This window comes from Vitis riparia, chromosome 5, assembly GCF_004353265.1.
Source record: "Vitis riparia cultivar Riparia Gloire de Montpellier isolate 1030 chromosome 5, EGFV_Vit.rip_1.0, whole genome shotgun sequence".
In the NCBI taxonomy this organism is placed as follows: domain Eukaryota; kingdom Viridiplantae; phylum Streptophyta; class Magnoliopsida; order Vitales; family Vitaceae; genus Vitis; species Vitis riparia.
This window is the reverse complement of record NC_048435.1, coordinates 714,046-735,762: the sequence shown is the minus strand read 5'-3', so window position 1 is coordinate 735,762 and position 21,717 is coordinate 714,046. Positions and strand designations below refer to the sequence as shown.

Below are 21,717 nucleotides of genomic sequence, written 5' to 3'. Positions count from 1 at the left end.
ACATAAAATAAGGTTTTTTATAATATATAAGTTGATTTTTTTTTAATGTTATGGACAAGTTTTAAAGCCATAAAAATCTCTTTCAAGTTCAAAGCCAATAATATCTATAAAGTTAGGAATGGCGGGATATACCGGAGTATATAAATATTTTGATTAAAATTATTTAAAATTTTATATTATATTAAAAAAAAATTACCAGGTTCTGTCTCCTTCAAAATCAAAAAGAGGATCCTCCACATTCCCCTATTATGCGGCCCTTAGCCAACTTGGCTGGACCCCATGCTCCTCAGAGTACGTGCCTTCCAGCTAATCCCCCAGCACACCCATGTGGTCCATGTCTTTTTTCACTTTATTTCTTTTCAAAATCCCTTCCTTTTTTGGGTTTTTCCCTTAATTTTTTTCCCACAATCAAAATGTTGACAACTCCCCCACTTGCCACCAATGGTCGCACTTCATTTCACCCGTGGTCCAAAAATTTTGACGGTCCAAAATTAATCTCAATATATATTGAAATTAAAGGCCTTTTGTATGATTTTATCTTTCAACTAGAAAAAGGGTGCACCGCCTTTTGTCACATGGGATTAGGGAAAAGGCCACCATGACCAACCCTACATTGGTAAAAGCTAAAAAATAATAAATAAAAAAAATAAAAATAAAATTAAAATTAAAAAGACATATCAGTACAGGTTCTTGGTTTGGTGGAAGAGATGCTCTATTTTGAATTATACTTTCTAAGAATAGAAAAAGAGAAATTTTCCCATAGTCCATTCATATATGATTATGAAAGGTGGGATTACTCAATTATAATATTTTATAGTAATGGATTCAACAATATTCACTTTTTTTTTGGAATCCTCTTCATGCATTCCTTTCATACATGTAAAATATATCATTACCCAAAAAATAAAAAAATTAAAAAAAATTAAAAAATAAAAATAAAAATTCTTTGAACACCCAAAAAGACCCATCATCAAAATTTGAAAATAATAATCTACAATTTAATAAATTAAGAGGAGTGGGTGGCAGACAGAGTGGTAAATGGCACTATAAAGGTAGAATCTTCGTTCAAAATAGTGGGTTCCTTTCAATAATAATTGCCCATGCACCCATCTTATTCACTATGCCTTTTCATGGAGAAGGCATTCTTATAATTCAAGACATTACTATTTTTGAATTCTAAATTATGATTTTTTTTTATTGAAAATTCTTCACAATATTCAGAATAATGTTTTTATGACTTTTTTTTTTTAAAAAAATATTAAATTTATTTTTAAAAATAATTAATGTTCAAAACAAATTCTATGAGGCAAATTTTAACTTTTTGAGCTAAAAAAATTAAAAATAAAAATGTTGTCAACCCAACAAAAGCTTTTTTTTTTTTTTTTAAAGAAATATGGGAAATGGAAATAAATATGGATGGAAAATATCTAATCTCTTTATTTTTTATGATAATTAAGAAAAAGGGTCACAATTGTGAAGAAAATTACAGATGGATAACACTCTACAGAGAGACCAGGGGAGAGATTTTACTTCATTCATCGTTCTTGCTTTGATTTGCAGAGTTTCTTTGTCTTCTTCATCTTCTTTCTGTCAATGAAGGGCATTTCCGGAAATGGTGAAGCTTTTCTCGTTCTCGTGGCTCTTGCTGAAGTCTGTCACCTTTTCTCCTTCAAGATCACAACCCCTGCAACTTGAAGATCTGCCAATTTCCCACAATTATTTTCAATCTCTTTTGTTTTATTTTTTTTGTTTTGTTTTTTTTTTTTAGGGGGGGGGGGTGTTTAAAGGAAACAGAATAAGAGAGAAATCAGAGCGATAGTGTAAACTGTAGAGTCCGAAAAGTAGACAGAGTTGGCCGCCGACGTCGGCGGAGGGTTGTGGTACCAGAACGGGAAGTACGGTACGATGGGGTTCGGGGGCGGCGGTGCAGGGTAGTTCTGATACGGCGGCGAATAGAAAGCTCCACCGCCACCGCCGCCGCCTCCGTTGTAGCCATTGGGCGGCGGAGGAGAGGAGTACACGTAGGTGGGCTGCGAGGGGGGCGGCGGGGAGTAGTAGTAAGTAGGATTGCTGGGCGGGGAAGGCGGTGGCGGGCAGTTGGAGCTCGACGACGGCGGTGGAGGCGACGGAGGCGGGGGAGACGGATTCGGCGGTGGGGGCGACGGCACTTGGTTGCATGGGTTGTCACAAGCAGAGCACATTGTGCACTCGATCTGGTACTTGGACTTCGCCGCGACATCCGCCGTCACCGGCCAGGATTGCCTCTGCACCACCATGAAAACCGCCACGAAAAGTAGCATTCTAACTCTACGGAGCCTCTCCATCTGAAATCCCACCAACCCAGAAAACCAAATGCCGATTAAGATAAAGAGAAAGCGAGGCTGGAGAGAGAGAGCAGAGAATAGTAGAGTGTTGCAATGAGGTCCAAGCAGTGACTCTTATCTTTGACGCAACACCATTAATTTCTTTACCAAAAAAAAAAAAAAAGAAAAAAAAAATGGTAGAAAGAAAAGAGTACACCGACATATTTTACTTTAACAGTATAGAAACGGTCCTGTAAGTGTTAGATGAGAATTGACAACAGTGGGGGTGTTGAAGAATGGGAGAGGGAAAATGATAAAAGGAATAGGCTTTGACTGGTGGGGTAGCGTTCAGACGTGGAAGAATGAGGGGGAGCGTGGAGGTGGAGGCGTATACGTGAAGGAGACGCAAGCATTCTCTCAATTCTTTGCATCATTTAGGAAAGGTGTATTGTTTTGGATCCTTCGCCAGCCTTCTCTACTAACCCAATCTCACATGGGCGGCCTCATGTGAGTTAAAAAGAGAAGTTATTTACACTAGCTAAATCCGTTTTTTCAATATATAGAATATACAGCATCCATGTAAGGAAATTAAGTTGTGTTTGGATATACCCTTTTTAATCGGATGTCACTTTTATCATTTATAAGAAAACCTGTAATTTATGTGATAATGACATTTATAAAAGATTGGATGTAACCCATATAGACATCTGTCCATAATTTCACATACCTGTTTTCTACAATATCTCAACGGACTACTTTGACTATTTTGGCTGTCCATGGTGTGAAAGCCGGAGATGAGTCATAGCAAATCGCCGACCATGTCAGCTTTTCCAGGCTGGAGATCCACCAAGGGCCAAGGCGGTGACAATTATCAAGTTCCCCCAATGTCAAATTTTTGCTTCTACGTTCCACTTCTACCATACCATGGAGTATAAAAGAAATAGCTTTTAAATTATAAGATGTCATCAGCTCTTTTAACTCCCAACACATCAACCAAAGGTGGCTTTAACGCCCATACGATATGACCATATCTAATTTTTTTATGCATAGAGAGAGGGAGAGAGACAGATAGACAGACAGACAGAGAGAGGCTACAAAAATAGACAATATGTTATTATTTGTAGAGCTTCGGCAATCTGAGATTAGTCCCTAAGTAAAGTGGCATCCATAGCTTTACTTCATATTTTTGTCTTTCCATTCATCCCCTTTACTTTAGTCTCCCTTTACAATTAGGAAAAAAGGATAGGAATCTTCAATGTGATGGAGCTCAAATTGGTTCGTCCTCAAACAAAATATTCGATCATATTTTAAAACTATTGTTTATTTAATAGTCTTTTACCACATCTCTCCCATGCAATTGAAAGAAATTAGTTGAAATGATATTTGAAAGTTCATTTACATATGATTTAGGAAGTCCTTTAGTAAAAAAATGCCAAAGGTGAAAGAATGTATAGGAAATTCTAAGGAAAAATCCAAATTTAAAATATGAAGAATCTTGCACTTTACTTCTCCTTTTCTCTTTTCCTTTTTGGTTGTCAGGTGATCTTCTGAACTTTCATTATTTAACCTTTTGATGCCTTTGTCAACAAACCATGATTGCCCATTGCCTCAGTGGGAAGAAATTCTAAAATATGCCCATTTTCTCCCTCCACATTGCCTCAATATTCTCCAAATTCAGGCCTCCCTAGGGACATAAGCTCAATGATAAATGGAAATTTTCTAACCCCATGAATCTCTTTTCATATTAGTGAGTACAAAAACCACCCCAAACCAAATTCTCCCCTATTGTGATCTAGGGTGTGTAGTAATCAAAATTTTGACCCCTATGTATTGGCAATAAGATGGTATGAAAAGATAGGGTTAAATCAAGGAATGGAATCAACTTTTGTCAAGTTTTATCTTTACCAAGATACTATCATTTTGATGGTGTATATCAAACTCTAATGAACACAAGACAACCATTGAATAGTAACCTAATTGAGCCCTCAACTTATCACAAGCTAAGTCGAAATCATTATATTACACATGACATATTTTAAGATAAAATATAACGATTCTAAAATAGTCTGTCTAAATTCATCATTATATATATTATGATGTGATATCTTATATTAATTAGGAAAATAATTATGTTAACGCATTTTAAAATTATAGAGATTCATATAGAAATAGAAGTGAGTTAGTAGTGTTATAAAATGACTTTAAATTTAATACCATGTCTGATATAGGATTTTAAGTGAGTGTTTTGAGTAATACCAAGATCTCGTACAATAAATTTTTATATCTCAAAACTTCTAGCACTTAAATGTGTGGACCCTTACATAGGAACACCTAGACAAGTAAGTTATGCGGTTTGATGTATAATTAATTAGTTGTGCGGTCTTAAATCTGAGGCCTATTATCATGATTATTCCCCAAATTCTAAACCATGACAAGCCAAAAGAAACGTTATAGTATGGTCACTTAAGGAGAATAGAATATGAAGCCTATGGCTAAGAAATTCAGGAAAAGGAAAGTGGTTACTGCGGATTATGGTTATGACATTGACATATGACTTAGACGATGGTGACTTGCTTAGCCTTTATCACCAACTTTGTACCCATCTAAAATGACTTAAATTTAAAAAAGGGTGTTCACTGAATTCTCTAATTATAAGCTCATAGACTGTCACACCAAATAAATTTGGACCCATTCCCTATAAATGAGTAGGAACCTTCATTGGCCTCCAGTGTGGATCTTGTGTGGGAATATTTTAGTTAACTTTATTCTCATCCCATGTGCCATGCGGTACCCAGTACCCGCTGCCTTTCAACCACAATTTGATGAACGGTAACTGTGGTTTCACGTGGCAGATTCTGGTTATTTTAATACCTATGTTTATCCATTTGCCTGTACATTCTTTCTTATTGATCCATTACTAACAGCAAAGGAAATCAGTTCTTCAATTTGATCAAAATTAAGTTCTTGATTCTGGCAAATTCAAACATTTTCGTTTGGGGGAGGAGACATTTTTGTAAAATATAGTACATTAGTTTGATTTAGGGATGATAATAAAACAAGTTTCTTAAGTGTTTCACCATTATTTCACCTTTAATAGCACGAATTTGAAAAAAGCTTAGATTATTAAAAGAGGAGTTTTAATTTATTTTTTAAAACCCGGGTCGAGTTTGAAATGGTTTCAGTATTACTTTGTCCTATCCTATCCTATTCAAATTATATATAAAATAATAATTAATTAAAAATAAATATTAAGTTGTTTATTTTGATAATATGTTACTTTTTTTTATTTAAAAAAAATCAAATATATTTATTTTTTATATTTAGCCAAAAATTTATAATAAATTTTAAAAAATAAAAATAAAAACAAATAAAATCATAAAACACCTCCGAGTTTAGCAATCTTCTTCCAAATTCAAAGAATGGGTTGTTGATGCCTTCAGCATTGGGCTCTTCCAATCTTTTGAGGCCAAGGTGATATGGTGTAAGTTAATAGAATTCTTCAACGTGTGCCCCCTTAAATCCCATGGGAAAAATGTGGAATTCAATTGAAAAGAAGATGCTTTCAGGACAGTTTCCATTATGGGTGTGGCAGCCCATACTAGCTAGGTGTCTAGGACAACGTCCCTCTAGGGCCAGTCTTCAGAGAAATTTGGGTTAAGTTTGCAAGTAGTTCACATGTTGTCTTCTCTTGTCTCGATTTACTCTGATTAAAGATATAATTAAATAAAATTTTTTAAAAACAAACATTTTATTTTTTATTTTTTAACACATAAACAAATTCTCATAAAAATAAGCATCAAAATTTAATGATATTTATTTATTTATAAATCACATTTATTTTTAATAAAAATGTTTTTAAAATATAATTAATTCACACAAGGGGTTGTTCATGGAAGGTTCAAGGCTTCAAGCATTGGACATTTCCAATCTTTTGAGGCCGAGGCCGCATGCTGTAAGCCAATAAAACTCTTCAACATGTGCTCCCTCAAAAATCCCATGGGACAGTCTCCCACCAGGATTATGAGTGTGGCAAGTGGCAACCCATACTAGGAGTCTAGGATAAGGTTTCCAGGACCAGTCTTGAGGTGCTCTGTCCATATCCACCTATCCCAGCTAGCAAACATAGGTGTTACTGAAGGAGCTTTATCTCTTCTATCCCGAAATCTGTTTTGGGCAATTCTGCAGCTTGAAGCCTGAAAACAATATCTCTACGGTGTCCCATGTGCCCACTGCTCTTTTCCAGGTCAAGTACAGTGGAAGTGGTAATGATTTTCTTCTCTGAATCAATCAATTTTTTTTCTAGGAGGATTTGTGGGCAGCTGGGGTGAAGGGGCCTCTGCTGGACTTGCAGTTGGAAAGCTGGAGTTAAGGGCTTTCAGTTCCAGAATGGCAGCCAGAATTGGTCAGTTCCCAGAGTAGGAAGGAACCCACTGTTGGATCAGGGGCTGCCAAAATAGAAGTCCTCTTCCACATTTGCTAATTAACCTGATTAACATCCTGTTTATTCTACTATAATTTCATGTATATATATATATATATACATACACGCCTCCCCCGAGGAGTACATGGACTCCTTCACACACCGTCCACACTACAGACCTTCGGCGGAGTTTCCAATTAATTAGAAAGCATGTCGGTCATAAAAAGGTTTCAAAGCGACAGCAGAACACCCTAATCACGTTTTCATGATTCAAACCTATGACCCTTACACCTTTAACTACTAGCAATCCTTCTGCCAATATTAGAATTCCTTGGAGTGAACCCATGACCTGCGATTAGATACTCATTCATGGTCGAGTTTTGACCAACTCACATGAAAACAAACTGGCATCCAATGAGGGTATCATTAAGTCTATGATGACATTCGACCATTAAACTTAAGAACGGTATTATTACATCCCGACAAATAATTTATACTTTTTTATGATATTTGACATTATATCTTATGAGTCTATTTTAAAAGCTGTCATTTGGATAATCCATTCTCGGATTTAAGAGGAGTGTTGTAGCATCCCAACAAGTATTCATTTGAACAGCTCAAACTCTTTGGTCATCCCCAACTAATCCTTGTGTAATTTTCTATTTCACATCAACATCGCAGCGTGGAATAACTCCTCTCCCTTGGTAGCAATCTTGGGACTAGTTCAGCTTGAACCAATCAGCCTCTCTGAAGAAATTGTCCTAAGAACATGTTCTACTTTACCAGAGAGCTACCCTGATTGACCAATTCATCCATAACCATAACCCACGATCCATGACTTGTGTCCCATTTCAGCATTAATAAAACCAAGTATTTGATAGTTTGGTGGTGGTGGTGGTGTTGACTAATACAACCCCTTGGCTCAGACAAAGACGTCCGCGCTATACAAGCGGCGCCCTTTGCGGAGCTGGCTTTTATCAAACTATCTACCATGTTTCTCCATCATAAGTAAAATTATAGAATATTTTTAAAGTCTTAATTATTTTTCTTAAATACGAAAAAATCTCTCACACCCATAAATCATAGAATATTTTCTTCTTCTTTTTTTTTTTCATTACTAAAAGAAATGGAAATAAAAAATGGGTGGGGAACTTACTTTTATTTTGTTCTTTATTTATAATTAGATTCTATTTTTATAAATATTTGGAAATAAAATTTGATGATTTCGAGCCACTTTTGAAAGCCTACCATGGTCCCAATGGATAATACTTCGTGAATTTTTTCCTTTTAAGTGCCTAAAATACGTGTTTTTGGATAGTATGGTAATTTCATATTCTTAATTTTTGTTCCAATAAAATATATTAATTATTTTTATTCCTAAATTTAAAAACAAACAAATTAGGATTTCACAAGGGGAGCAATCTTTTTCGATGGCATATTAAAAAGTTACCATGCCTCAAACGCATCCCAATCTCATTGTTTTATACCCGAAATTTCATTAATTTAATGGGCCCAATTGAAAATTATATCATAATTTTTTCAAAATTGAAAAGATTTGCTATTTGGACTTTCGGAAAAGGCCTAGGATGCCGCAGTGTACCAACCACACCTAAGCCCAGCCCATGGATGCATCCCACCCCTCCCAACCCATTCAAAATTTCGAATTCAGAGGATGTTTAGAAGCTTCCTCAGACACAACGGTTCCAAACGGCACCTCGCACCCACGCTTTCACATAAATCAAATATTATTTTTATTGCGCCAAAACAAAAAATAAAAACATTTTTTTATTTGTTTTATAAAACACGAAAGCACGGCTCAAGGGGTGCGCCCCCAAATAAATAATTTGAAAAGAAAAGAAAATTGATTTTGGAAAGCAGCACACAGCTCCCACTCTGCTGTCTTTCGTCTACGCGTTTGCGTTTCCGCTTCTCTCTCTAGTATTTAAAATTTTCCTTCTGAGTTTTGGGAAAGACCAAAATCCTTAGCCATGGCTTTCAGCTTGATTAGGCTGTTGGTCTTGGATCTCATCGTGGCCGCCCTTATTCCGATCGCTCTGTGTCAGTCTGAGGCGCCGTCGCCGGCGGCTGATTCCTGCAACGGCATCTTCTTGTCGTACGCGTACACCAGCGGAGCCAAAATCCCGCCGAATCTGAACTCGGATCCGACTGAGCAGCCCTACAGATTCGAGTCCACGCTCACTGTGCTCAACAATGGGCTCGAGGAGCTCAAGTCTTGGAGGGTCTTTGTGGGGTTTCAACATAAGGAGTATTTGGTGTCGGCTTCGGGGGCTGTGCTCGCCAACGGTACTAGTCTTCCAGCCACTGTTGGAGGCGGCGTCATTTTTGCTGGTTACCCTTCGACAGATCTCAAGACGGCGATTGAGACCGCCGGCGACACGACCCAGATGCAGGTTCAGGTCCAGTTTGTGGGGACGCAGTTCGGAGTGGGGTCGCCGAATGTGCCGATGCCGACGAATGTGTCGCTCGTTAACGATGGGTTTGTTTGCCCTAAACCCACTATGCAAGGTAATGCTTTTTTTTTTTTTTTTTTTTTGCTTCCATGGGTTTTGGATTCAATTATGTCGTGTTCATTTCTAGGGTTTTTTGGATTTGATTTCTTTGCCTGCATTTTGATTCTGGGTGTCTTGGGGATTTTAGGCAGGATCTGTTCACACAGACAGGCTAGGTGTGCACTGTTGTTTGGTTGTTAAGTTCACTAAAGGTTGGAAAAAATTACGCAAAATTCAAATTTGGATTGGACCATGTTGCTGAATTTGATAAAAATAAATAAATTTTCAGGAAAATTCTGGTAGTTCTATTAGAAATTCACTGAGATTCTTGATGAATTTTAGTCAGAAATTTAATGGGACTCTGGTCCTGTAAATGAAAATTTTCAATTCTCAAAATTCAGTTTAAAAAATCCTGCCATTCAGAATCATCCAGTCTCAGAATGGTTTTCTGAATTGCCTGCGTTGATGCTAAATTTTCTAGTTGAAATGGTAAACAAAAATTTCATTAGGTTTTGGCACACTAGTTTATTTTTGTGAGAATCATTTCCTCCTTTGATGGTTGTGTTTTGAGTGTTTAGCTCAGAATATGAGCTGTTTCATTAGAGAAACCTTTCATAGCATGCCCAAATGCACAGAGGTTTAGCTGCAGTATTTTACTGGAAAATCTTATAGGATCTGTATCCTGCATTTTTGTCATTTGTGAAAGGAAGATCATAGATTACTTTCCCATTCACCGATGATAATTAGATATGGTTTGGACAAGTACTGGATGATGTTTCATGAATTTTAATCTGTCAACGAGAGTAGGAAACTTGGTATGTAACTTTTGATTCTCTATCTCCACCTATGTTTGTTATAGGCCTAAGACATCTGTATTTGCAAGTAATTACGAGATGGAGTTTTCTTCAACTTACAAAATTTCATCCTCTCTCATTCTATTCACTCCCAGAGAACAATGGAGATTCTTCCTCCCACTAGTTTTCAGAAATTTTATCTGAGGATCAGTTTAGGTTTTATCAGAACTTTGCCTTGATATAATTAAAAGGTTTATTGAAATCTGCATAATATGGGATAATAGAGGATTTACTAAGATGGAAGAACTGAAAATTATTTTTTATTATTGCTGTTGTTGTCGTCATCTTGTTGTCTTTTTTTAGTTTTTGGACATGATGGGAGAAAATTTCAAGTAAAAAATAAAATTAGGGTTGTTTGTCTGTTTGGAACATTTTCTTTCTCTATGTGAACCTGCTGATTTATGTGAATTGACCAGGTAGTAGAAGATATAATATAGCATTTCTTTGCAAGTTGGTTATTGAATTTTGATGTCTATCTAGTATTAGTCTAATAGGTGGACTTTCTGGTGGTATTTTTTTTTTAGGGACAAGTGAGATGCAAGTTTGTTGCACAAAAGATTCAAACTACAAGTCAAACGTCTCCTCAGATGATGAGTTCCTGCCCCGACAAAACGGAGATCTTACAATAATGTATGATGTGACCAGAACATATGAAAGCAGTTACTGGGCCCAGATTACAATCTCAAACCATAACCCTCTTGGTCGTCTTGATGATTGGAAGTTAAGTTGGGACTGGATGAAGGGTGAATTTATCAATAGCATGAAAGGGGCATATCCAGATATTGTTGATACGACTGACTGTATATTTGGTGAACAAGGTCAGTACTACCAGGATCTTGACTTCTCCAATGTATTGAATTGTGAAAGAAGGCCAACCATAATCGACCTGCCTCCAACAAAGGCCAATGACACTACACTCGGGTTGATCCCTTTCTGTTGCCGGAATGGTACAATCCTGCCACCAACAATGGACCCGAGTAAGTCAACTTCAGTATTCCAGATGAATGTCTACAAAATGCCCCCAGATCTCAACCGGTCGGAGCTGAGCCCACCACAGAACTGGAATATCAGTGGGACACTCAACCCTGATTATCAATGTGGTTCTCCAGTGCGTGTGAGCCCAAGCGAGTTCACCGATACTAGTGGCTTGCCATCAAATTCAACTGCCGTTGCCAGTTGGCAAGTGGTTTGCAACATCACACAGCCCAAGGGAGCAAGCCCCAAATGCTGTGTATCATTTTCTGCTTACTATAATGAATCTGTCGTTCCCTGCAAAACCTGTGCATGTGGCTGCCCTAGCACCCCGAGCCAAACTTGTAGTACTACTGCTGCTGCTATTCTTCTTCCATCAGAGGCTCTTCTTGTTCCATTTGAGAATCGGACTGCTCTGACCAAAGCTTGGGCTGAACTTAAACACCTGACAATTCCAAATCCAATGCCCTGTGGCGATAATTGTGGTGTCAGCATCAACTGGCATTTATATACAGACTACAGCCGGGGATGGACTGCAAGGATTACGATCTTCAACTGGGGTGAAAGTAGTTATGTCGATTGGTTTGCAGCAGTTGAAATGGACAAAGCAGCCCCTGGTTTTGAAAAAATGTACTCATTCAATGCAACTGCATTGGATGGTGTTAACAATACCATATTCATGCAGGGTATTGAAGGCTTGAACTATCTTGTGGCAGAAACAGACGCAGCCAACCCAAAGAAGGATCCTAGGGTGCCTGGGAAACAACAGTCAGTGATCTCGTTTACAAAGAAACCCACGCCTGGAATCAATGTGGCTGGTGGGGCTGGGTTCCCCAGTAAAGTATTCTTCAATGGGGAGGAATGCTCACTTCCATCCGTCCTTCCAACAAGCAGTAGTTACAAGAAGAGCCCAGCTATGACCATTTCAGTCCTCCTATTGATTGTAGTTCTCATGTTGATGCAGCAATAGTTGTGGAATGGGGTTTGAATTCTCGGATACATAGCCACTGCTGGATTTCTTTAATTCTTTCAAATGATTTGATTGATGAGTGTTGAGACAAGGGTTTTAGCATTCCTTCCGGTCCTTGATTACCAGAAGACATCTACACTGCCATTAGCATATACAAGTAGCTCTTGTGCTCTAATTTGGAAGGGAATTGTTGCCATTGCCCAGCAGTTGTAAACCATTAATGTAGACCATATTTGTACACAGTATTGGACAGGGCTTCTCAGTTTATTCTTTCTGCTTTGTTTTTTTGTATCTCCTGGGTGGATGTTTTGATGATCCCTATTGTTCAATTGACTTGTGTCCTCGACACCTGAGTAGCTTTGGTGCCAACAAGTTTGAGATTATGTACAAACGGGGAAATTTCATTTGTGTTCTACCCTTGAGATTATTTTATTTGTTAACTTTATTCAGTTGAGCAACAGCCATGGTACTGATAGTTTGATTAGAATTTATTGTAGATTATGATTCTGATATTCAAGAAGCTTATTTAAGACCCTTTTGTATTTCAAAAGGGACTGAAAAAGGTGGAAGAGAACTTGAGAAATGATGGCCCACTCTAACTGAAAGATAATGTGTTGGGTTTTCAGCCTTTTGTTTTGAAAGGGAAAACATAGAAGTGCCTTGCCGTGTAGGCCCAGATATAGAAATGGGCATGGGGAAGTCAGGATGAGCACAGCACATGTTGCTTTATGGTGAGTTGAGTTTAATACAAATTAGGCTCCCAACCGTCTAGGGTTTATCAAATCAAAAAGGGATTTTGACAGCTTATTAAAAACAGTAATCATGGACCCATCAAAAAGGAGTCTGTCTAATGATGGGGAAATAAATCAGCTATTTAGGAAATGTTTGACAATGCATTTAAAAATAGCTTTTGAGAATTATTCTTAAAAATAATTATCAATTACTTAAATATAAAAAATAGTTTTACGGATCTTTTCTCTATGAAGGGGATTTTTGATAAATTTATAATAAATTAAAAAATATATTCACAAAATTACAGCATTTTATTCCTATTTTGAAGACATAATTTTAATATATTATTTTAAAGTCATGTTCTCAATACACAATTCTATGTATAATTTTAAAACACAATTCTATGTATAATTTTAAAACCGAGTCTTAAATACATGATTTTAGCATATTGTCGTGAAATTTGTGGGTTCAAAACATGACTTCACTTCTTTTCCTTTTTTCTTTTTTTATGCAAATTAATTTATTACTTTTTCATGTTTTTTCTTTATTTTTATTGTTTTTCCAAACCTTTATGTATTTTAATGAAATCTTTAATATTTTACATTAAAATCGTGTCTTAAAGACACAATTTCAGTAAAATATACTACAATCACGCCCAAAGTGTCATAAATTTGGAAATATTTTTTGAAGTGTCATATTTTAAAAAATAATTTTTAAAATTATGGTTTTTTTTTTATTGAAAAAAAAAAAGCCCCCATGAAGGCTAGTCTATACTCACAATCCAAATGTTTTGGACAGAAGTATTTCCAACATTTTCATTACTACCTCATACAACTCTCTACAAAAAAAAAAACAAAAAAATAATAATAATGATAATAATAATGATAATGATAAAAACACATTGTCAATAGGAATAAATCACATCAGAGAATAGGTGGTTGTAGCAAAGGGTAAAAAATAAAGCAAAATATCCAAAAGGACAAGAAAACAACCCAAAAAGAATATCCAGACTTATGCCTTGAACAATCAAATAGGATATGTACACTAGAGTTATGAGTCAATTCCTAGAAAGAAATTAAAGAAAAAAGAAGACAAAAGAAAGTAAAGGAGAAGGCAAGCTTAAGGTGTTATTAGAGTTAGACAGATTCCTACAATTCTGCAAATGTCTCAAAACCATATCTCCACAAATCTGGATTTTTGCCCCATACCCAACACAACTTCACAACCATCCTAAAGTTAGCTGCTGCTCGCTACATTCGGGTACTAAAAGCAGTCAAAATTTTGCATGTACACGTTCGCATACCATGCAGCTCTACTTTACATGCTTTTCCTCCGTCTTCCAACATAATGATTTATCTGAATTAATCATCTGGTGCCGTCTTTTTAACTTCAAATTGAAAAAGTAGAAAGAGCTTTTCACAACAGGAAGATGAGGCTATGTGAAAATCAAGCGAACCTGTTTCATGAAGTAGACATGAAGTTGAATCTTCATCCCCAATTCCAGCAGGGATTAATAAAATTAATCTGAAACAGCAACTATGTACACGAGAAACTGCAATCACAAAAGAAAGTTGGAGCATGGAGCATGTTTTACACGGGAATGTTATCCATGGAATACCCATCAAAGTCAAATTCGCCTTCAACTGCTCCAATGCCTTCCTGCTGCTGGAAAACAGGGGAAATGTAACTATTTCTTGTTTATCCCCCAAAATCATAACTGCATGGAAGCATTTGAAAAAACAAGCCACAACAAGGATACGGAGACAGAAACTTACCTGCTTGAGAAGTGCACTCATGAGATCCTCCTGAACATAGTGTTCAGGGAAGGGGGTGATTTCACAGCATGGATCAAGAATTTTTTCAGTCTTGACCCTTAATGAACTGTCAACAAGCGTGTTGAGGTGTTGACTGATGTTGTGTGTGTTCCCATGCTCACTTCCTGCCCCCACCGAGAACATAGCCTTGCTAACAACAGGCGTATTCATGTTTTGTCCACTCTTTTGGCCAGAAGAAAAGACTTGGTGGACCAACACTGATGGTGAGACACCCAGGTTTCCTGGTATAGAGTTTGCATGTTGAGAGGCATTAAACGTCAAGCCTACATTTTGTAATTCCCAATCTTGAGATTTGGGCTGATGCAACTCATTAAAAATATCATAACTTGGAACAAATCCTCTTGATCCTTTTATTTCTGAGCTAACCTCTTCCAACAGCCCTTTGGATTGGATACTGGATATCCCAGGATTGGTCCCAAGAGGGAAACTGTTACCTGGCAATTCTGCAGTGTGGTTCATTGGGAACTCTACCACTGAAGGGCCTTGGGAAACTGGATTGAATCCAGCCCCTCTGCCATTTTCAACAATCACATTTCTTGTTAGAAGCCCACCAGCGATGCCATTTGATAAAACAGGCTGCCCCATGGATGATGTGATCCGGGAAACATGATTACCAGTAGTTTCATTAAGTATTTGTGCCCTTGAATGTGGTTGGGCCATCTGCATCAGTAAAGAGCTACTGTCATTTCCATGGGCATTGACTTGCATATTAATGCTCCCAAACGACTGTGCAGACTGGCGCAAAGTAGCAAGCTGCTTTGGCTCCATGGTTGTCGGGATTCCATGTAGTAAGTTCAGTTGTTTACTGCTATTGCTCAGTTGTTGCTGTTGCTGCTGACCCTCCCCATATCTGAACTTAGGGGCTTCAAAACTAAAGAGGTTCCTTTGATCAACAAGCGGCATAGGTAGTCCCGATTTACCAGTTGACCTACCAAGCCCTGCTGCTTGGAGTGTGGCGAGGCTTTGTGCTGGGAGTTGACCCGCAACAGCAAGAGTCTGAAGATCAAGCCCATTAAGTGAAGATATTTGTCCAAAAGTTGCTTCTTGGGGACCCATGAAAGAGTTATTGAGCCCATTCTGGTGCTGTGATACACCACTTAGCCTCCTAAGATACAAACGATATTTCTGCACCAAAGTGGCCACATTCATTACTCTTCATAACAGAAACAAAATTAGAACCATAGATCTCTTTCCTAATCAAGATTGTAAGAATTTTCTACCTGAAGGTGACTGGCAACATTTTCTCTAGTAAGCCCAGGAACATTCATCAACTCCAGAATTTTTTTTGGAACAGCCTCTGCATCATACCAATGTATTTAGGAACACAACATGAAGGAACAGAGGACGGTGTATAGTGGAAACGAATGGCTACATTCTTGAAGAAGCATGAACTAGTCGAACAACACATAATACCCACAAACTAGATTGGGTGGACCAAAACAATATAACAAGATATGTTAGTGATAAATCACAGTAATTACAAAGCCTGGAAGCTCAGTACAGAATATCATTCATGTAGAAGTGTGGCATAAATCCAATAAGGATTACAAGTTGCTTACATTCCCATATCCTCATAAAAAAACCTGTTGTTTCTCCAAGGTCCAGTAGATACTTTTAATCCAAAGAGATAAAGACAAATGAAGAAGTAAAAGGTACCCACAATCGACAGGAACTTCACACTTTCTAATACCAGCACCAGCAACAAGATTTATAATCAAGGAAATAAAAGGAACAACAAAGAAAAATATGGACAAGAAGAAAATAAGAATATAAAAACTGAAAGAAACGGGTGAAAGAATCATACTGTCAATGCCCAGTTGATTAACAGCAGCCACAAACTGTTGGTGGAGCTCTACCGACCAGACAACCCGCGGCTTCTTCAGGGTGGAAGTATCATCCCTCTCCTCCGCATCATCTTCCTCATCTTTCCTCCTCTTCGAGTTTTTCCAATTCCCTTCATTTGCTGAAGATGAATAATCCACGTCTTCCGATGGTTTTTGCTGGCGATCTCCATCTTCCACACTTCCGGACTGCTCCAAATCCTTCCACTCGTTCTTCCTCTTCCTAACCACATGCTGCCATATGTTCTTCAGTGCCTCAATTCGAACAGGCTTAATCAAATAATCACATGCACCATGAGTGACACCCTTCATCACAACATGTTTTCCGTCATCAGCAGACATCACTGTACAATAATTAGAGAAACAAAAATTAGAATTTAAACATAAACTAAAAAAAAAAAATACTGGTTTCATAGTGATCTAACTCCATCTGAAGTGATTGAAAGAGCATACTTACTGATAACAGGCAGGTCCATCTCAAGCCCAATGTGCTCAAGGAGTTTGAATCCGTCCATGTCGGGCATGTGTACATCGCTTATAACAATATCAAACCCGCTTTTATTCCCTCGCAACAGGGATAATGCTGTTTCTGCTCGATTGCATTTAGTAACTGAAAATTTCCCAACAAATTAAATCAATCATCCAAGAAATTACTCAACTGGAACCCTCCAATCTCTAGGATACCATTAATCCAGCAGAAACCAAGAAAAAAAAACAGGGAAACAAAACCATGGACTTTTTATCAGCAGAGTCAAGGATCAAAAACTCAAATTAATCTCTAAAACATGTGAAGCACTTCATGAGTATAAGAAATCCCACAAGAATATGCTGGGTCCAAGCAAATCACAGAGTCTTAACATAAATCCATATTTTGAATCGAAACAGAATTATGGGATTTATGATGTTAAACCCAACTTGATAGGTTTCCTTCCTTCTGTTCTTTTCCACCACAGATTTCCAATCTCACAAACACAATCTTCAAAACACAACAGACAAATACAAGAACAACCATGCCCAACTGGTACACACATAAATTAACAATACCCAAGTGAAAAAAAAAAAAGCAAATATCAAACATACAAAAAATCAAATCCAATTAGAGAAAACCCCAAGCAGAACGAAGAAGAAGAAGAAAAAGAAAAATCCTTTTTCTCGAGTAATTCAACAATACCTTCATAAAGGCAAGTCCGGAGCATCTTCTCCAAGATCATGAGACAAGTGGGATCATCATCAACCACCAGGACCCGGAGACCCGCCGGAAACTGGTCGGGGACCACATCTCCGGCCTTCCATGCACCACTAGAACTCGCCGTCGACATGGATCCCTGTCCGCTACCCAGATTCATGCTTTGAAACCCCGATCCAAAAGCACAAAAACAGACCCAAAAATCCGAATCACGTAACAGAAGCTTGCATCAATAGATAGCGAATCAAACACCCAATTCAACAAAATCAGAAAACCCCAAGAATAACCCAGGAATCCGTGAAGAGGAAGAAGAAGAAAGAAGGGAGATTTGGGCAGAGAGTTAAATATATTTTTGATATTTAATATGGGGTTGAAGGAGAAGACATGGGCTGTATAGTAATGTGCTTGAAGCTCATTCTCAGCACTTCCCCAACTTCCCTTTTTTCCATTTTTTTTTTCCCCTTAAAATTTTCAATTGTGAAAATTATAAAGAATTTTTTAATCGAAAGTGGGTCTGTGTTGTAAGAGTGGATCCAGCTCACAGCATAAGTTAACTAACCCCACAGCCACCCAACTAACTACACATTACATCCAAATCTACTCCCAACTCTCCTTTTCCTCTTCCCCTTTTTTCTCTCTTCTTTCCTTTCAATCCCACTCTTCCAGCTGTTTTACTTCCCCTATCCAAAAGTCAATCCCAAAATTTTCAATTTTTCCTTAACTGACTTCCCTTCCTTTGGAAAGTGTTTTTAAAAACAATTTCTAAAAATTATTGCATGAAGTTTTGTTACTTGTACCCAAAAAAATTTGTTAAGAATCATTCAAAGACTTTTTGGTTTTGGGTGGATGACATTAACACAACATACCACATGTTCCCCATGCCTTAATGCAGTATCACTCAATTAATCATTAAATTTAGTAAACAAAAAGTCATATTTGGGATGATAAATAAATAAATCAAAGAGGGTATTAGGGGGTATAAGAGTGGGGGGGAATAACACGTGGTGAGCAAGCAAAGCTGTCCATTCCATGGACTCTTTTCGCTCTCTATCTTGTTTTGACAGCAAGCTTCTCTTCCCTTATATCAATCACTATTTTTATGGTTCTCTAACTTAGTCATCTACCTTCAATTGACATCTCCTATTTTATTTTATTTTTAATTAATTCATTTTTCCCATAATGTAAGCAAACTTGGACCCTTTTTCTCTTTTAAATATAATTTGTGTATCAATCTCTCACCTGGCCCCTATCAAATCAAGCCAGAGCTCAATGAAAACAACAGATGATGATTATGATAATGAGGCCACCCCCTCAACCCCCCAAAACGACGCCGTTCTGGAAAAAGGGTGGAAAGAAAGAAGGTGGATCCATGCCGAAGATATTGAGTAATTTTGTTAATTTTTATTTTTAATTCATTTATTTTTGTGTGTGTACATTCACTACATTGTCTCTTCTTTTAAAGCACTTTTTTTTTACACCAACCCTTCGTCAGTTTTTACCCATCGTCCTGTTCCTCTCCTCTGTCAGTTATTTAAGGCTCCCATTTCTTAAAAAAATTTAATATTTTTATTTTTACCCGGGTCTCCCCCGCCCTCACACGTGTCCTTACCCCACAATTGCAGCGTCACTTGCCCTTAATTGCAAGTTTTGTGCATGCAACCCATCACCCTCCTCCAACCCTAATTTTGGTTCATATGGAGGACAAGCGTAGAAAACTATTTTTTATATTTAATTTTTTAATTTTTGAAATGGGTCTATATCATACCCTTGTAATCCCCAAATGGGTGGATTCAAGGATTTTTTTTTTGTACTTTTTGTTTGAAAGATTTTTGGCACTGGGGTTTGTGCAAATGGGTATATTCTCAACCCAGCCTTTTTTTTTTTTTTTTTAATTTTTTTTTAACCCCACTCTCTCAAACTGCTTGAAGCGTCAGATTCAAACTCCAAGAGAAGCTCCCCAAGAAAAGGGTTTTTTTTAGTAATGGGACCAAAGCTTTGTATTGGGCACTGCAGGTAAAAGCAGAAAGAGAGAGAGAGGGGAGAGGGGGAAGGATTTAATATCTCAGAGTGAATGATTTATTAATAATTGTTTATTGTTTTTGGTTTTAAGCTTTTTATGGCGGAGATATGCTTTTAAAGAGGATACCGAATATATGTGTAACCTCGAGACCATTATTTCACGCGCGAATTAAATAATTGAAACCCGGCTTCTCAAATTTAGCCACCTGGCATCTCATGGAAGTTGCAGAAAAGTCTACCTCACTTTTGCTTGCTTTTCCCATCTTTCAATTTCTGCCACCCTTCATCATCACTGCCATCACACCCTATAACTCACTTTACTTTTTGGACTCTTATTACATTTCCTTTTTTTTTTTTTTTTTTTTTTTTTTGGGGTTTGGGGGTGGTTTCCACTTTTTCACTTCTTGTTTGAATTTGGTGATCGGAGATATTTTTCCTCTTTTTTAAAAAAAAAAAAATTAAATATTATTGTTGGGAACATGGTGTAGAAGGCATCAAGAGGGTCTCTTGCTCTTTGGTTTTTATTATTGTTTTAAAAAATATTTTTATTCAAAAAAAATTTAATGGTTCAAAACTTTTTATTGCATAAATATTGTGAGGAAAACATCAAATAATTTAAATCAAAATAATAATTATTTTCGTTGAAAAAGATTGATGAGACCACATGCTTATTTTCATTATTTAATTACAATACTTCAAAATTAATTAATTAATTTAAGAACGTAGGAAGTGAGTCACAATGCATGGTACTGAGGTACTTTCCTTTTCTTATTTCCCTTTTTTTTTAAAAAAGAATAATAATAATAAGAATAAGAATTAACAGCGGGGAGCCAGCTATTCCAACGCGGACAGACCCAGGAGAAGAAAAATAAAAAAATAAATAAAAAAAGAGTGGGGCGACACCAATTGGAAAAGGGTCCACATCAGCAAGGAGAGGGGCAATAGACGTGACGTGTTGGAGGATCTTAACTTACAAGCGGAGGGCCACGTGGTGGTGTCCTCTAGTGATATGTGGGCCCCGCCCCCTCTACGCTGCATAACAGGCCAATTTCTTACGGACTCCGTGGGCCAACGCGTTGTGTGTTTGGGCCGGGCCCCACCTCATAACTCCACCCTTGGCCCACTTTGACTCCGTTTTCCTCTCATTACCAACATGTGCTCTGTGCCTCGGTGGTTCAAATGGAAAAACATTGCAATAAACAGTAATAACAGTAACAACAATGGTCATAATTTTAACTTTATTGGTTACATTATTATTATTATTAAATATTCAAATATGTCAGGGAGATTTCAATTTTGAAACAAAAATTAAATTTTTTTATTTTTGGTATTTAAGTAAAATATTTGAAAATAATAATAATATTTGAATAAGAGGGGGAAATTTGTTTAATGTATTACATTTAATATATATATTTGTAATTTTGTTACCAAACACACCCTAAATCTTTTTAAAATTCCATTAAAAATTGTATGCATAAAAAAATTATTGTGATAAATATTTAAACAAAATGGACTACCTCAAATATTCTGTATCAAAGCTAATTCAAATATGTACATAACTATTATACGAGTTTTTCTATCAAATTCTAATGAAAAAAAAATCTTAATATAATAGTCTATTTTACATCTAGACATGATATAAAGGTCATATTGTTTCAAATGAACTAAATTAAGACATGGTAATATTTTTTTTTAATAATTTACCATAATTTAAATGAAGCTTTGAGGAAAAGTTTAAGATACCAAAGAAGTATTTATCGAACCTTTCACGTAATTCGTTTGATAAGATTAAAAAACCAGATCGAATATAACGTAATGACATCTAAATGCATATTCGATAAACGTGATTAATTATGTTTTTCTTTATATATACAGAATCGATACTACAACCAACCCAACCTAACTTTTTAAAGATTATGTAAACATTTGATTTACTTTTATTATCTTGGGTGTGAAATAGGATTAAAGTGATGTGATCCAATGAATTAGGAGGCCCTCCCTTTTTTTCTTTTTTTTTTTGTATGTGTACTTGTGGGATGGGATGAATGGTTGGAGAGAAGACAAAGTCCATGTAC

The 21,717-nt window shown here is 36.8% G+C and overlaps 3 protein-coding genes across 4 annotated transcripts; 1 reads left to right on the top strand and 2 right to left on the bottom strand.

Annotated features, from left to right (window-relative positions):
• Window positions 1-1,413: 1,413 nt before the first annotated feature.
• LOC117914028 (extensin) lies at window positions 1,414-2,469 on the bottom strand. Its single transcript, XM_034829186.1, has one exon. It carries the CDS (start codon window positions 2,322-2,324, stop codon window positions 1,782-1,784), a length of 543 nt encoding a protein of 180 aa, XP_034685077.1. The 5' UTR covers window positions 2,325-2,469; the 3' UTR covers window positions 1,414-1,781.
• Window positions 2,470-8,593: 6,124 nt separating this feature from the next.
• Window positions 8,594-12,489, top strand: LOC117915077 (COBRA-like protein 7). Its single transcript, XM_034830643.1, has 2 exons — window positions 8,594-9,249; window positions 10,612-12,489. The coding sequence occupies exons 1-2, from the start codon at window positions 8,712-8,714 to the stop codon at window positions 12,027-12,029; spliced, it is 1,956 nt and encodes a 651-aa protein (XP_034686534.1). The 5' UTR covers window positions 8,594-8,711; the 3' UTR covers window positions 12,030-12,489.
• A 1,259-nt stretch (window positions 12,490-13,748) lies between these two features.
• LOC117915075 (two-component response regulator ARR1-like) lies at window positions 13,749-18,080 on the bottom strand. Of its 2 annotated transcripts, none has more exons than XM_034830641.1 (6): window positions 17,609-18,080; window positions 16,895-17,047; window positions 16,401-16,781; window positions 15,817-15,893; window positions 14,537-15,721; window positions 13,749-14,426 (listed from the first exon to the last, which is right to left on the bottom strand). In XM_034830641.1, exons 1-6 carry the CDS (start codon window positions 17,781-17,783, stop codon window positions 14,352-14,354), a joined length of 2,046 nt encoding a protein of 681 aa, XP_034686532.1. In that variant the 5' UTR covers window positions 17,784-18,080; the 3' UTR covers window positions 13,749-14,351. The 2 variants fall into 2 exon arrangements, with proteins under 2 accessions (XP_034686532.1, XP_034686533.1); XM_034830642.1 differs by having other exon boundaries at window positions 13,749-14,423; window positions 17,609-18,079.
• Between the last annotated feature and the right edge of the window lie 3,637 nt (window positions 18,081-21,717).